The sequence below is a fragment of the Petromyzon marinus genome, chromosome 16, assembly GCF_048934315.1.
Source record: "Petromyzon marinus isolate PM22_M1 ecotype Great Lakes invasive population chromosome 16, UKy_Petmar_22M1.pri1.0, whole genome shotgun sequence".
In the NCBI taxonomy this organism is placed as follows: domain Eukaryota; kingdom Metazoa; phylum Chordata; class Hyperoartia; order Petromyzontiformes; family Petromyzontidae; genus Petromyzon; species Petromyzon marinus.
In genome coordinates, this window is record NC_133682.1 from 2,851,610 (window position 1) to 2,865,567 (window position 13,958).

At 50.2% G+C, this 13,958-nt stretch overlaps 1 protein-coding gene across 6 annotated transcripts in view; it reads left to right on the top strand.

The window, feature by feature from the left end:
- The window catches only part of ATP8A1 (ATPase phospholipid transporting 8A1), a 108,310-nt gene that overhangs the window by 46,160 nt on the left and 48,192 nt on the right, over nucleotides 1-13,958 (top strand). For all 6 annotated transcript variants that reach the window (XM_076067424.1, XM_076067425.1, XM_032955508.2 and 3 more), the window contains 4 exons: nucleotides 2,891-2,955; nucleotides 5,467-5,639; nucleotides 7,077-7,260; nucleotides 11,232-11,342. In XM_076067424.1, coding sequence (XP_075923539.1) covers nucleotides 2,891-2,955; nucleotides 5,467-5,639; nucleotides 7,077-7,260; nucleotides 11,232-11,342 — 533 coding nt within the window. The remainder of the gene's footprint in view (nucleotides 1-2,890; nucleotides 2,956-5,466; nucleotides 5,640-7,076; nucleotides 7,261-11,231; nucleotides 11,343-13,958) is intronic.

Here is a 13,958-nt window from a genome sequence, read left to right on the forward strand (position 1 = left end):
TGTGGCGTCGATTGTGTTTTTTTTTTCCATGCGGAGAAGAGCGTGGCGAGCTAACCCGCTGCATGTCACACGGTGTGTGCACGTGCAAAAAAAACCCCCTACCTCCTCATGGTGCCGGACGGCAATGCTTTGGTGGGCAGTGCCGTGGGGGGGAGGGCCAATTTAGATGGGCCTTTCCCTTTATGGCATTTGTAACCACCACAGCGTGCAAATTGGGGCTCTGGATGGGTGCGAGGGGCTGGTAACCCCTCCACCTTCAATTAACTACCACTAAACTATGATGTAAAAAACGTATTAAGCTTGTGCCGGAGGCCCCGGGGGAACAGGTGTCTATGACGTCTCCTGGCCAAACCCCATTTGGCGGAGCCAGGAGACTGAATCCTTATCCTCGGGGCTCCACCAGAAACAACAAAAAAACACTTAGGACAGCCGCTTCTCTGTTGGGATCTGGACCGGTACCGCCTGGATCTCTGTGGTATTCAGGAGGTCCGGTGGACCGGCTCTGGCTCCTGCCACCATGAGGGATGGACAGTCCTCTACTCGGGGCAGGAGACTGCCAAACAACAGGGAGTGGCTCTTCTTGTGAACAAAAGAATGAAGGGGCCGTGTGAGCGTGGCGGTGGAGGTGTGGGAAGCTGTAAGCCCCAGGCTACTTTGGGCTCGCCTTCCCATTAACCAGAGGCAAAGAATGGTGGTCGTGGTTACTTATGCCCCCACTGAAGACGAACATCCGTGGAGGGATGCAGGCAAGGCCGATGAGTCGGATGCCTTCTATGACCTCCTGTCACAGGTGCTGGCTAAAGTGGCCCCTTGGGATAGAGTCTTCTTGTTGGGTGACTTCAATGCCTGAGTATACACCCAGGACCCCATTCAAACCCACAGTGGCATGGTCTCAGCTAGCTGATGAAAGTTGCAAGTGATAATTTCATCATCGCTTGCGGCTGGGGTTGGCATCGTCCCCCACTCCTCCTGATGTCGAGGGGAAATGGGCGAGGTTTAGGACTGTGGAAGTCACCCCCTGTGAGTGGTTGGCTGAGGTGCCATCTGTTGAGGAAGTGCTGAAGGCGATCCAGAGCCTGAGACCAGGAAAGGCACCGGGCAGAGATGATCTCCCAAGCGAAATGCTGAGGGAGGGTGGCAGTTTGCGCACAGACTGCCCTACATGGCATAACAACAGTCTGGACCACTGGAAAAGGTTCCGCAGGATTGGAAGGATGCCCTGGTGGTCCCCCTCTTTAAGAAGGGGGACCGCACAGACTAACAACGACAGGGGCATCTCACTCCTCAGTGTGCCGGGAAAGGTCCTGGCAAGGATTATTGAACATCGCCTTGCCAGGCACGCTGAGGAGAGGCTTGCGGAGCCCCAATGTGGTTTCAGGAAAGGGCGGTCCTGCACAGATGCCATATTTTCTGTCCGTTTGCGACAGCAGAGGTGTAGGGAATTCCAACAAGACCTACATCTCTGCTTTATTGACCCAGTCAAGGTCTATGATACCATCAGTAGGCCTGGGCTCTGGGTTGTTCTTCGTGCTTTCGGAGTCCCTGACCCGCTGCTCACGATCATTAAGGACCTTCATGATGGTGAGCTGGCCTGGGTAAAATTACGTGGCCAGGAGTCGGAGCCATTCCCTGTTCACTTTGGGGTGCAACAGGGATGTCCTCTGGCTCTCACATTATTTAACATCTATTTCGACCACGTAGTTCGTGAAGCCTTCATTAGCTGTACCGGAAGAATTTCCATCTGGTGCAGATACAATGGGAGGCTGATCGATGCCCGGGTGCGGTCAAGGGATGGCTCCCTATTGCTCAACCATGTTATGTATGCTGATGATCTGGTAATTGCTGCTCACTCAGAGGAGGAGTTGGAGGGTATTTTGTACCATCGTACACTCCACCCCCACAACTCCCAATTGGTGATAGGGCAGTTGTGGAGAGAGGTGGAGAGTTTCCCATACCTGGGCACTGTGCTCATGACCGGCTCTGGTTTGACAGCAGAGGTCTCACTCCGAATCGGTCGAGCAGCATTATCTCTTCATCGGTTGCGTAATGCTGTGTGGAAGCTACCTGGTCTGTCACTCCGCACGAAGCTTCAGGTCTTCTCGGCCACAGTCATTCCCTCCCTTCTCTACGCTTGCGAAACGTGGACCCCCCTAATGGAACATCTTCGCTGGTTAGAAACATTTAGGCTGGCCTGCCTACGATCCATCTTGGGTTTAACCAGGCTGGATTGTGTGAGGAGCTCACATATCCTTGAAAGATCTGGACAAAGTCCAATCGGTGAGCTCCTCCGGCAGGCAAGGCTGCGTTGGCTGGGTCATGTAGCCCGCATGCCCAGCCACCGCATGCCTAAACAGCTTTTGCTACGCTGGATTGAGAGGGCTAAACGGGCGCGGCACGGGCTAGAGAAACGATGGAGTGATGTGGTACAGGAGGATGTGGAGCTGAGTGGACTTGCCGATGACTGGTACCAGCGGTGTCAAGATCAGCGGAGCGCCGGGTGGCGAAAGCACAGCAAGTTGGCACAGAAGGGGGCACAGGTGGTGCATCAGCCAGTCATCTCAGTCAGTCGACCCGTGGCACCTGGGTCTGCCCCGTGACCTCCTGCCAGCGGGCGTTCGACACTTCACGTGGCCTCAAGGTGCACATAGCCTGGCACAAGCGTCGTGGTGACGTCACCGCCACTTAGTGGCGAATGGCGGTTGTTGTTGTTGCACGCACGTCTTCCTGTCTCAGTCAACCCGTGGCACCCGGTGTCTGTCCCGTGACCTCCTGCCAGCGGGCGTTTGACACTTTCATGTGGCCTGGCACAAGCGCCGTTGTGACGTCACCACCACTTAGTCGCGAATGGCATTTGTTGTTGTTGTCTTCCTGTGGTTTTGTCGTCCGAAAGGCTACGCCTGCAAGCTGCTGTCACAGAACATGTCAGTGCTCATTGTCAACGAGGAAACGCTGGACGTGAGTGTGATCCCATTTCGTCATCGCCGCTGATGGGATGGGGGGCAAAATAGAGCCGGCCGCGTTCCTTCGCGGGAGCTAATTGCATAATACGTATCCTTATTTTCAAAAATTTCTTAAAACATTGAATCATTTCTCGGATAGTTTTGTAATCGCTCTCAGCCACCCCATCTGGGTTGCGTGTGAGTGGCAGTGTGCAGCGTCACACAGTAATTTACTCTAATAGTGCACCGCCTGCCTCTCGCTCCGTCCTTAAATGCAATAAGCTGGCCCCTCGGGACCTGGAAAGTCAATGTGCAGACTAAATAAATAAAAAAGGGGTGCCTAATGCAATTATAACCCTAACGAGGGCGTGCCTTTTCTCTGAGCCCCACTCCAAATCCTTAAGTGTGTTTTCTAACAAAAATAAATAACACATTTTTCAGACAGTGGTCATTTTGTTTTATTTTCCTCTTTTCTCCGCTGATGATGTTCAGCAATGTTTAAATATATATATTTTAAAATGATCTATACATTCATAGGTATTTTATGTGTTCTGAATGTTATGCAAGTGGACTTGTTGATTGGTCTCTGGTGGTGTTAGGCCATGTTTTGGCTCATTCAGAGATAATTTCCAGGCCTCTGTCGGTCACATACGCGGTGTTTGGTATTTGGCACCCATTTGTTATATATATGGGGTTTAATAAATTATACCAAAGTAGCCCCTGTAGGATTTTTCCCTTTACGGCTCTGGAGTTTCAATTTAAACTTTTATTCAAATTACTTAAACAAAAAAATATCCCGCATTAATCCTGCTAAATCTGATTGCCTGCAACTAAATAATAAACGCAGGAAAAGTTCAACACGCCGCTCAAGTAAAATGTATTTTCTTGTCCGGCAGCCTGTCGACCATTCTTTTCCAGTAACGTTTGTTTAAGCAGTTCACAACTCTGGACTGGGTTTTGATTCTCTTGCTTATGAAACACTTACTGCTCGCTTGCCAGATGTGAGAGGCAAGATCCTACCCCCAATATTGACAATGTCTGAACAGTGAATTATGAGCGTTAATTAGTTTTGCATGCAGCCTTTTTAATTGGTATTCATGAAAGGTGCAATGGTTCACTCCCACCCGTAATTTGACAAGTCACAAATCAGGATCACGATTCTGTTTTCAAGAATTGCCCGACCAGCCTAAATGTTTCGCTAACAGAGCATTTGCATATTGTTTTCAACGATCGTACATATTCTATTAGCACGTGAATGTTTCAATGCATGCATTGTGACCGCCAGCTTCCAATTTCAATCATTGAATCTTAATGTCACATCTCAAGTATTTATAGCTCCTTGTAGAGATGCAGTACCGTCAGTCTTATTGTTGCTTGGCTGCTGTTGTTCGGTATACTTACTCCTCACCTGTTTCATTGAGGTTATTCATAAAAGGCTCGGCGAAGAGATTATCCATCTGGCGGATGACTCGTGATGACTGCAAGCAATATTTGTGGCTGCTGAGATGAGACTGCGAGTAGCGCAGACTTCTCCAACGACGTTTAGAAGGACCGCGGGCGATCTGGCGATGCCCGGACCGCCTCCGTGCAGGTGTCGGCTGCTGCAGCTCGAACCTCGGCGATCGTGGCCGTCTCCACCCGGATACCCGGAACACGAAACTGCGTATGCGGCGGAGAGCAGACGATGCCTCGCTCGTCTGCTCCGGTGTCGTCTCTTAGAGGAGTCGTGCACAGCCAATGATTTAGAGCTGAGAGGCAGTTCGACTCAAGCAAGATGAAGAGCCAGTGAAGAAAGAAGATCGACTAGCCAGACCCTGGAACTCCTTTGGCCCGCTGTCCTTTTGAGGGCCGGGCAAAGCAAGCCAGGGTGTGACACCAGAGCCGCGAGGGCCGACGTCCTTCTGAGGGCCGGACTCGTGGGGCTGGTGATCGGGACCTGCGCCGAAGCTGGGCCAGGTCAGATAGCCTCCTGAGAGAGGACCAGGATAGAGGGAACCAGGGAGCTAGCGTGGGCTAAAGCTCGGGGAACGTTCCCTCTATAGAGTACGGGTGAAGAGGCCATTACCTCTTAAAGTATCAGTACAGTATCACTGTAATTTAAGCGTCTGTAATAAATGTGTTGCCTCAAGTGAACAGTCTGCGACGTCAATAAGGCCACTACATTTGTACGTTGGACTTCTTTGGCACCATTCGTAGCCATTCGCGCTAATTGGAGGTGCGGAGAAGGACAACAAACTAAATACAAAAAGCAGTTCTAAATAAATTAGTTATCAATGTAGATTTAAAAGTGCAGAGCTCCAGTGGCATCCTAATATCGGAAGGAAGAGCATTCCAGACGGCCGCAGAAGCGCATCTGAAAGTGCGCGATGCGGTGACCGGCTAGCCAAAAGCCCCTCCTGCGAGGATGACCCCAGTTTGTGTGACGGTTTATGCTTCTTGACGAGATGAGCGGTATGGTGGACTCAAAATGAATAAATGAATGATTCGCTGACGGACACCGTCTCTGCTCGTGGGCTGGGCTTGGCAGGCCACGAGGCGTACGCTGGCTCAGCACTGTACCTCGCTGGGCGAGAACCTGGGCCAGGAGCACGAGCTGGCCCTTATCGTGGACGGAAAGACGCTGAAGTATGCCCTCGCCTACGACCTCCGCCACTCGTTCCTCGACCTCGCCCTCTCTTGCAAGTCCGTCATCTGCTGCCGGTTGGTGACCTCTGTAAAACAAAAAAAATGGAAAGCAGTAAAAAAAAATTACACATCCGGTCGTTTTTGTCGTTGTTGCTCTCGACGACCGGTGATCTGACCGATCGAGCGTGCCTGATTTGGTCTTTACGTTCTCTGTTGTTGGCAAAAGAGCAACCGTACGGAAATTAAAGCGAGAGTTGAACTTTGCTGGACGTTTCGAGTTGTTTTTCCCGTGGCTTTACCGAAATAACCAAAGAGTGTGGATTCCTGCAGTCACATAAGCTTAAAATCAAGATTGTTTTTTTCCCGTTCGTGCTGTCTGTTGGCAGTGACCCGGATCCCCCCCCGTGTGCTTCGTACACTTCTCTGTCGTGTTTCCGTATTTCTTTGCTTGCACACTCTGGCGCGGTTGACGTGCGTGCCTACGTTTGACCTCTTTTGCTCACCGTTGCCGTTGTCATTTGTTATCTGAACGTGCTCCAGAAGGCTCTCCGTGTAATTAATGCAGAGTTGGGTGTTTTTGTTTAATGTTCTCTTCGGCTTTTCGTTTCGGCGAAATTTCTACATCTGTATGGAACGGCCAATGAAAATCTTCAGGGAAGCTTTATATATATATACACAAAAAACGTGAAAAGAAAATAGAACGAAAGTAAAAAGAAACTGAGAAAAGTTGTGGGATTCCTGCTGACAGCTCAGGGCCCGTGGCACTTCTGCTGGGTGGAGGATCAAACGGCCGCCCATCGTCGCCAAAAAACCAAAACAAAACCTGACAGGAGCATCTGCTTCTGTCTCTCCGTCTCATTCTTCTTGCTCATTTCCTCTTCCCTCCCCCCCCAACCCCATTCGTCGTCCCCCCCCCCCCCCCCGTTCATCCAATTTTATTGTTATTTTTTTTTCGTTGTGGAAGAGCGGTCAATTTCAGGACAATCCGGTTCACGTGGAGGTCACGGGCTTCACGGTTTCGTGCCTGGAGGTGGTCGGCAATTTTGGTTTTCTTGGACACGACGGGTTTATTCAGCTTGTCTTTAATGCGCACACGTCTCTCTATGTTGTGATCTTAGCCTCGAGGTTGAAACGCACCTACGGAGAGTTGGCAGATGCTTGCTATTTCTGAATAAAAATCGCCAAGGCGTACGTTAAGTTACATAAATACTGCATACGCAGAATGTAAAAAAAAAAAATGGCCGCGGTCATTGGCTGTTTCCTTCGATGTTTTTACATCCACTAAACCTGGGGGGGCAAGAGTAAGCGGTAAGCCTAGACGATTTGATTTCTGCTAATCTGTTATTCCACATTTATCGACGCACACGCTTTCCCTTTTCACGTTTAATTGTTTCCTTCTCCTCCCCGTTGTCGCCCCCCCCCTCCTCCCCCCCACCGTCCCTGTCCTCCTCGCGGCCTCATCGCGTCCATCTCGCCTCGGGGGTGGCGGGGTGGGCCGCCTCGCCCTCGCAGGGTGTCCCCACTGCAGAAGTCTGAGATCGTGGAGATGATCAAGCGGCAGGTGAAGACCATCACGCTGGCCGTGGGCGACGGCGCCAACGACGTGGGCATGATTCAGACGGCGCACGTGGGCGTGGGCATCAGCGGCGTCGAGGGGCTGCAGGCGGCAAACTCCTCCGACTACTCCATCGGGCAGGTAGCGTGGCGCTGCCTTCCGCTCGGTCCCTCCTGCTGCCCGCCCGCCCGCCCTCCCGCCTCACTTCGTCCCACTCGTAATCGCCTTCCGTTCCACTCTTAAAAGCCTCCACCTCTTTTCTGTTGCCCATTCTCTTCCCTCTCTCTTCTCTCCCCTCGCCACCTCCACTCCTTTCCGTCCCTCCCCTGCTCTTTCGTGATTTCCCCCCCCCCCCCCCCCCCAGAGTAACCTCTGTTGCGGTCGCTCATTGCTCAATCCTTTCTTTAGAACTGCCTTTGGTGTTTAGTTTCTTATCCTTCGTAAGAGTGATCTGGGTCACCTAAGTGACGAAAGCAAAATGAATAAAGTACAGAAACCACGTCACCACATGAGAAATCGAAATTGATGCACAAACATAAATCTCTGTTAAATAATAAACTCCCTGTAGTGTAAGTTGGCTCGGGGAAAATTATTTTGAGACTGGTCATAGCGCGATTTACAATTACAATAGAAACATAAACGGGTAAAGGGTGACTTTTATACTAACATGTAAACAGACCGATATGTCAGATCCAATTGCAAGTGCAGTTATAAGAAATTGACACCTTGGCATCAAGTACGCCTATGCACGTTGAACTTCTTTCACACCGTACTACGTAGCTAACCGCGCTAATCGGAGGTGCGGCAGAAGGACATCAAACTAAAAACAGAAAGCAGCTCTAAAGAAATTCGTTTTCAGCCGAGATTTAAAAGTGCATAGCTCCATTGGCTTCCTAAAACCATCACGCTGGCTCCAGTGGCTGGTGTGATGATCTGCATAGCTCCAATGACTTCTTGTGGCCAGGATACATAGGATGTGTGGACCTGCGGTGTAGCTGTCGATGGCAGTGCAACTGCACACGGCTGGGCAACCCAGGAGAGAGTCTTATTTCATTCCTTGCACCACGTCCCATGCCAACACTGAGGTGGATTTGTTGCAAAGAACGTTATTACGCTATCTTGTAGTATTTCCCTTCAGATTAGCTGCCTGATGTTGCTGTAGCTCAACTCAGCGGTGACTCTAGCAGCGCACAAAACGTGTGTGAGAATGTTTCAGCGTATGTGTCATCATCATCGTCATCGTCGTCGTTAAGTCGTGCTCAATCCACTGCCGCATGAAGACTTACCCAAGCTGCCATCTCTCCTTGGTCCTGCGATGCAATAAACCACCCAGTACCTGCACCCGACCTGATGTCATCGCTCTGTCTCCTTGGCAGTCGTCTCCCCAGACGTGTTCCATGCCTTGGCTACCACTTCCATAATTATTATTGACCGTCGGCCATCGTATCTTCACACGACATGTCCTTCCCATGCCTGCTTACTCTCTTCACCATTTTATAACGATGCCTGTAAATATCTCACCCGTTTCTCTCTCTGTCTCTCCAGCGCAATTCCAAGCGTGCGTTTCATCCACGCTGCCTTGCGCACTTCTCAGTCTTTGCACGAGTCTTAATGATTCCGTTGTTTTTCCCTGCTCCCCCTGGCCCGTCACTGCGGTGCCGATGTTTCCCCAAAAGCTCCGCTGCTGCTGCTGCTGTGCGCACCCCCCAGCTCCCTCGCCTCCAGCGCAAGCCCACCTCTTGACCCTTCCCCAGGGTCGTCACCCAATGCGTCGCCCCCCCCCCCCCCACCTCGTTCTCTTCTGGCTGTTCAAATACAACTGTGCATGTTTGGCATGAGAGTGCAACACATCTCGTGCCAAACATGCACTTTTGTTCAGTCACGGAGTCAAAATCCAGAAGAGAGGAGAGAGGAAAAAAAAGATTCCTTCACGGCCATTTTCCACCCTGGGTGTACACCAGTCTGGGTTTTTGTCTCGACTTGCAACGGTAACGTCACCTTTAGATTAATTACTTGGCACACCGTGGAGGAGCGGAGGAGAGTGCGGCGTGTGCTTGGGTGGCAGTTCATATTTCACACCTCAAGCGCGATAATGAGAAGCTTATTTTTCCATTAAACTGCAGCCGCATGGGGCGCGGCTCATGGACGTTGCTAAATTACAATGGGGCTAGGACACGCGCACTCACTCGCTCGCACACCAGCGAGTAAAGGCAAAGATTCCCCCCGTATAGCTTTAACAGACTGTTTGGGCAAGTGCTGTTAGCGAGCAGCACCTATGAAGGCCGGCGTGGGTGGCCAGCACCGTTCCCAGGCTGCCTTTTTCTTACCGCACCAGGTACGAAGTTGACGGCTGAGTCAACCTCTAGGAGACGCGTTCGACATGGTTCTGATAATTGTCACTGGTGTTGGCAATGAACGTGAATCGAACTGAGGTCGCCAGGTTCGAAGCGCCGTGCGCTAAGAGCCGCGCCACTACTCTCCACATCGAGGAGTGCACACGCACTCACGCACATGCACTCACACTCAGGCACGCGCACTCGCGCACACGCACTCACGCAATGCACTTGCACTCACGTACTCACGCACTCACGCACACGCACTCGCGCACACTCACACACAGGCACACGCACTCGCGCACACGCACTCGCGCAATGCACTTAAACTCACGCACTCACGCACTCACGCACACGTGTTGACAAAAGTGCACGTGTGCCGTACACGGTTTGCGGGTATAATGCAGAGAAATGGGGTGATATAAGAAAAACCCTAGAGGCCTTTTGCTGCTGATGGTTCTGTGTTAGTCCAAACTAATACTCCCAACTAATGTTACAAAAAATAAAAGGACCAAGAAAGGAAATTTCTACACTAGAGCTGAGTTTGACGTGGCGCATGTGTCGTCTGCTGTTAAAAGGCAGATGTTCACGAACCTGGCACGTGCTGCCACAGTTCGTGCCAGTTGATGACCTCACTCATAATAAAACTCACTTGTGGGGCAATAAGATTAATAAGAAACACAAAAAAGCCGAAACTCTTGGCTTGTGGCACGACTTTGTGAGCGAGCTCAGTGTCTTGCATGTTTTTATTCATTTTAAGTAAAAAAAAAATGTGACTTCGCTGTATTGTCACACTCATCGTTTTTTTTGGTTTGGAATCAGGTTGGCTGAGTCCACGCCACGTGTAGGAAACTTTCGTTGCTCTTGGTACTCGCATTAGCAGCCCCCGTCGTAAACATTTACAATGTACTGATGCCTTTCAACTTAAGGTTTAAAGCGTTAATGCATCAGCTCTGTCCGCCTATGACCCGGGGGCACAATAACGGGCGTAAATATGATCCTGTTATCCAGCAGTGTGGAGGCACCTAGGGTTGGTGGATCACGCCACTGTTGTGAAACTCTCTTCCTGTGGCATCGAGGTGCCATACCCTGGCTTGCCACGAATGTAGATTCCACGAGTTAAATCTGTATGGGATAGAGCGTTACCCCCTCGCACACGTGGGCTTTCTTCGCGTGCTGCGGTTTACCTCCCACATGTAAACACCTTAATATATGGAGGACCACAGAACTTGGGCAATTATTGGCCTCGGCTCACACCCTGCCAGCCGCCTTACAGCTCGTCTGTGGCCCTCACGCCTCCTGAGTCTCTGGGAGTTTGAACGAATCCTGTACGGTGCGTTACAAGTTGAAAGTGTTATAAAAAAAAACTGGAAATAAAAGGGGCAGAGAATGATGGCTGGAGGAGCTTAACGTCACAACCGTCTGGGCAAAGAAGCAAGCCGTGGGCGCTCGGACAACCTGTTCACCGTCGTACGAATGTGAAAAGCGTTGCGGTTGGCGTGTCGTGGCAGTATCCTTCACTCATTTTCAGTGCGAAGGCCGCCACACATTTGAAACCATCGGGTTTGACAGCAGCACGATGATGGGGGGGGGGGTGTTCTCGCACGTGTTGTGAATTGTCGGGAGACTGCACGTCAGGGGCCGCACTAAAGGCCACCAGGGGGCCGCCAGTGGCCCCACGGGCCTTGCAACAAAGAATGCTCGGCTTTGTGGTTTGCCGTGTTCTGACCATGTGTCCCGTCGTCGCGGTGTGTGTCGACGCCGCTGTGCGGTGAGCAGTTCCGCTTCCTGAAGAAGCTGCTGCTGGTCCACGGCGCTTGGAGCTATAACCGCGTGGCCAAGTGCATCCTGTACTCCTTCTACAAGAACGTCGTGCTCTACATCATTGAGGTTTGTGCCCAGGTGTACACGTGTGCCGTGCGGCATTGGCAGCCGTCGTCGATGGTTGGAGAGAATGGTTAAAATCTCAAAGCATTTCTTAAGCCAAGTGCAATTTCTTGAGCAAAGTGCTGGAAATTTGCTGTAAATGCAAATTATCCCGGTGCGGTGTGCAAACAGTAGCGTTGGGAAGAAAAAGGCAGCCGTCCGTGGCATTGGCTACCAACCCTTTCGGGTGCCATGTCGGGTGATGTTTCGGCCTTGATAGGCATTTGCTAACAGAACTTGCCCCAACAGTGTGTTAAGGCTGTATGGGGAATCGTACTTTGTATTTGCTATGCAGCGTCTTTGACGCTGGCTGTTTGCAGAGGACAGAATAGAGGCGCGCATTATTTACTTAAGCCTTCCCACGTAAGCATACATACGCACAAGCATGCTTTAGCCTACACAGTGCTATTCACGAGTACCTATGAAGGGCGGCACGGCGCACGAAGGGCGTGACGGCTGCCTATTGTCTCCCCAGTGCTGATGTTTACCCACTGCACCAGATACTCTGTTAAGGCTGAGTCAACTTTGGAGAAGCCCAGGCCTGGTTCAGATATGAATTTCCACTTGCTAGCCATAGCCGGCAATCGCCGGGTTCGTATGGTAGTTGCGCTAACCAAGGTGCTGTCCTTTACAAGCATTCACACGTGCTCACACAGACACACCCAAGAGGTTATATTTACTGCCTGCTCAACTGATACAAAAAAGTGAGCTATGAACGGAGTTCAAACTGACTCCTGCTGACAGCTGTGTATAATTGAATTGACTCATCATATGAAAATAAGCTGTCAATCCTTCCAGCGGATGCATGGTCTGGGCATTACAAAGGTTATCTGTCAACGTTTTCCTCCTTTAGTGGGTGTACAGTAATAGGAAATTTGTGTGGTTTGTGTGCGTGTGTGTGTGTGAATGCATATCTCCGCTTGTATGCAAACGGAAGGCAGAAAGACCTCTGTCTGCAATTCCCAAAAAAAATTAATATTCTTCTCCCCAGTAAGCAGTATCGTAACAAAAGCTAAAGGTATTGGTTTGACCTTGACCTGTGCATTCCTCATCAAAACTTTGCTTCACGCGGTGGCTTATGAATGTATTAAATTTTCACAATTTTATTATAGGACTAGCCAGAAAGTTAAGAAAATAAGATACTTGAAAAGTCACACGGAAGGCAATTATTCATGAAAGAATGTGTCGCTTGTACAGTCCAATATACGAGTTAATGTAAATTTAAAGTAATTTATGCAAATTTTTGAATGCCTGAAATTTGACATTAACCATGGCTTGTGGCTGACCCTGCTGTATATACAGACAGAGATCCCCCATATAGCATTCAAGGACTTTTGGAGCAAGTGCTGTGAGCAACCACTTATTGAGACTTGCATAGTGTATGGGGGTTGGGGGGAGTTTGGCCAGCACCATTTCTAAATATCTGTGTCTCCTGAACCAGGTTCAGATATCACTCGCCACTGATGTTAACCAAATTTTGGTCATGTGGTTCTAGTGCAGGGTGCTAATCATTACACACACAGGTACATTGACACACACATGTGTTTATGTAATGCCTACGACTGATAAAAACCTGTGCTCACACATGTGCACATTCACTCTGCCTTCCCACTGCAAACGGCTCACATGGGACCAGTTCTGGTGTCTCATTGCTCGGCTTACTCAGAGGTCCTACACACGCGTGGGCTCCACACCTTCACCACATGTGCCTAATGACTTAAGCCAGAGCCCTGGGCTGCCACAGTCCTATCTGGTTGCTGTTCGTTTCACTCTGCTATTAAAAGGGCAATTTCGAAGGATTTTATCATCAATTTCTAGGTCCCTTGTGGATTAACCCCATGCCCTATACTCCCCACATCTGCCCCCAGTAAAAGGGCAAAAATTAGTTTGAGGAACTACAGGCCGCAAGTGTAAAAGTGGGTGATGGCCAGTTGGGCTCACATCAAATACAACAGGAAGGTATTTTTTTTTCCATCGCTGATATGGTTTGGGGAATTAGTTGAGGAGAATGTCTGTCTGGCAAAATGCTATCTGTGTTTGAATAATTTTCTTGCTTAACAATTTACAGAGGGTCCAGTGGATTTTCTGCGCAGTGTCCTGGCCAGCTCTACTGGTGGCCAATGCGTTGCTTTGTTCAAAGTGAAATTCCGGCTGTTGGCAGGCTTAAGCTCGTGACTTATTGCGGCCTGGGTGCTTCTCACCCCTGATCCCCCTTGGAATCCAGTGCATCACAGAGCCTTAGTTGGACCGTGTGGTGCAACGATAATTTGCGAGTGTGCGTTGGTCTGTGTGAAACGGCGTGCGTGCGCGCGGATATATACGTGCGTTTTCTTCACTTGCGCCCAGTTTGTGTCGAGTGAATGTTGTTTGGCGCTTGGATACGCTGGGAAAAGTTTAGAAAAAATGGCTTCAAAGAAATTGGCCTCCACAGCTCCACTGCCGAGCAGGTCAAAAGTGTACTCTGCAAATCCCCGAGAGGCATGGAAACATGGAAACATAAAGCTTTGGCTCTCGTTTCGTTTCGCCGCACTGGATAGAATAGGGCCGCCCCTATTAACGTGTGCCAACCGTTCATGTACA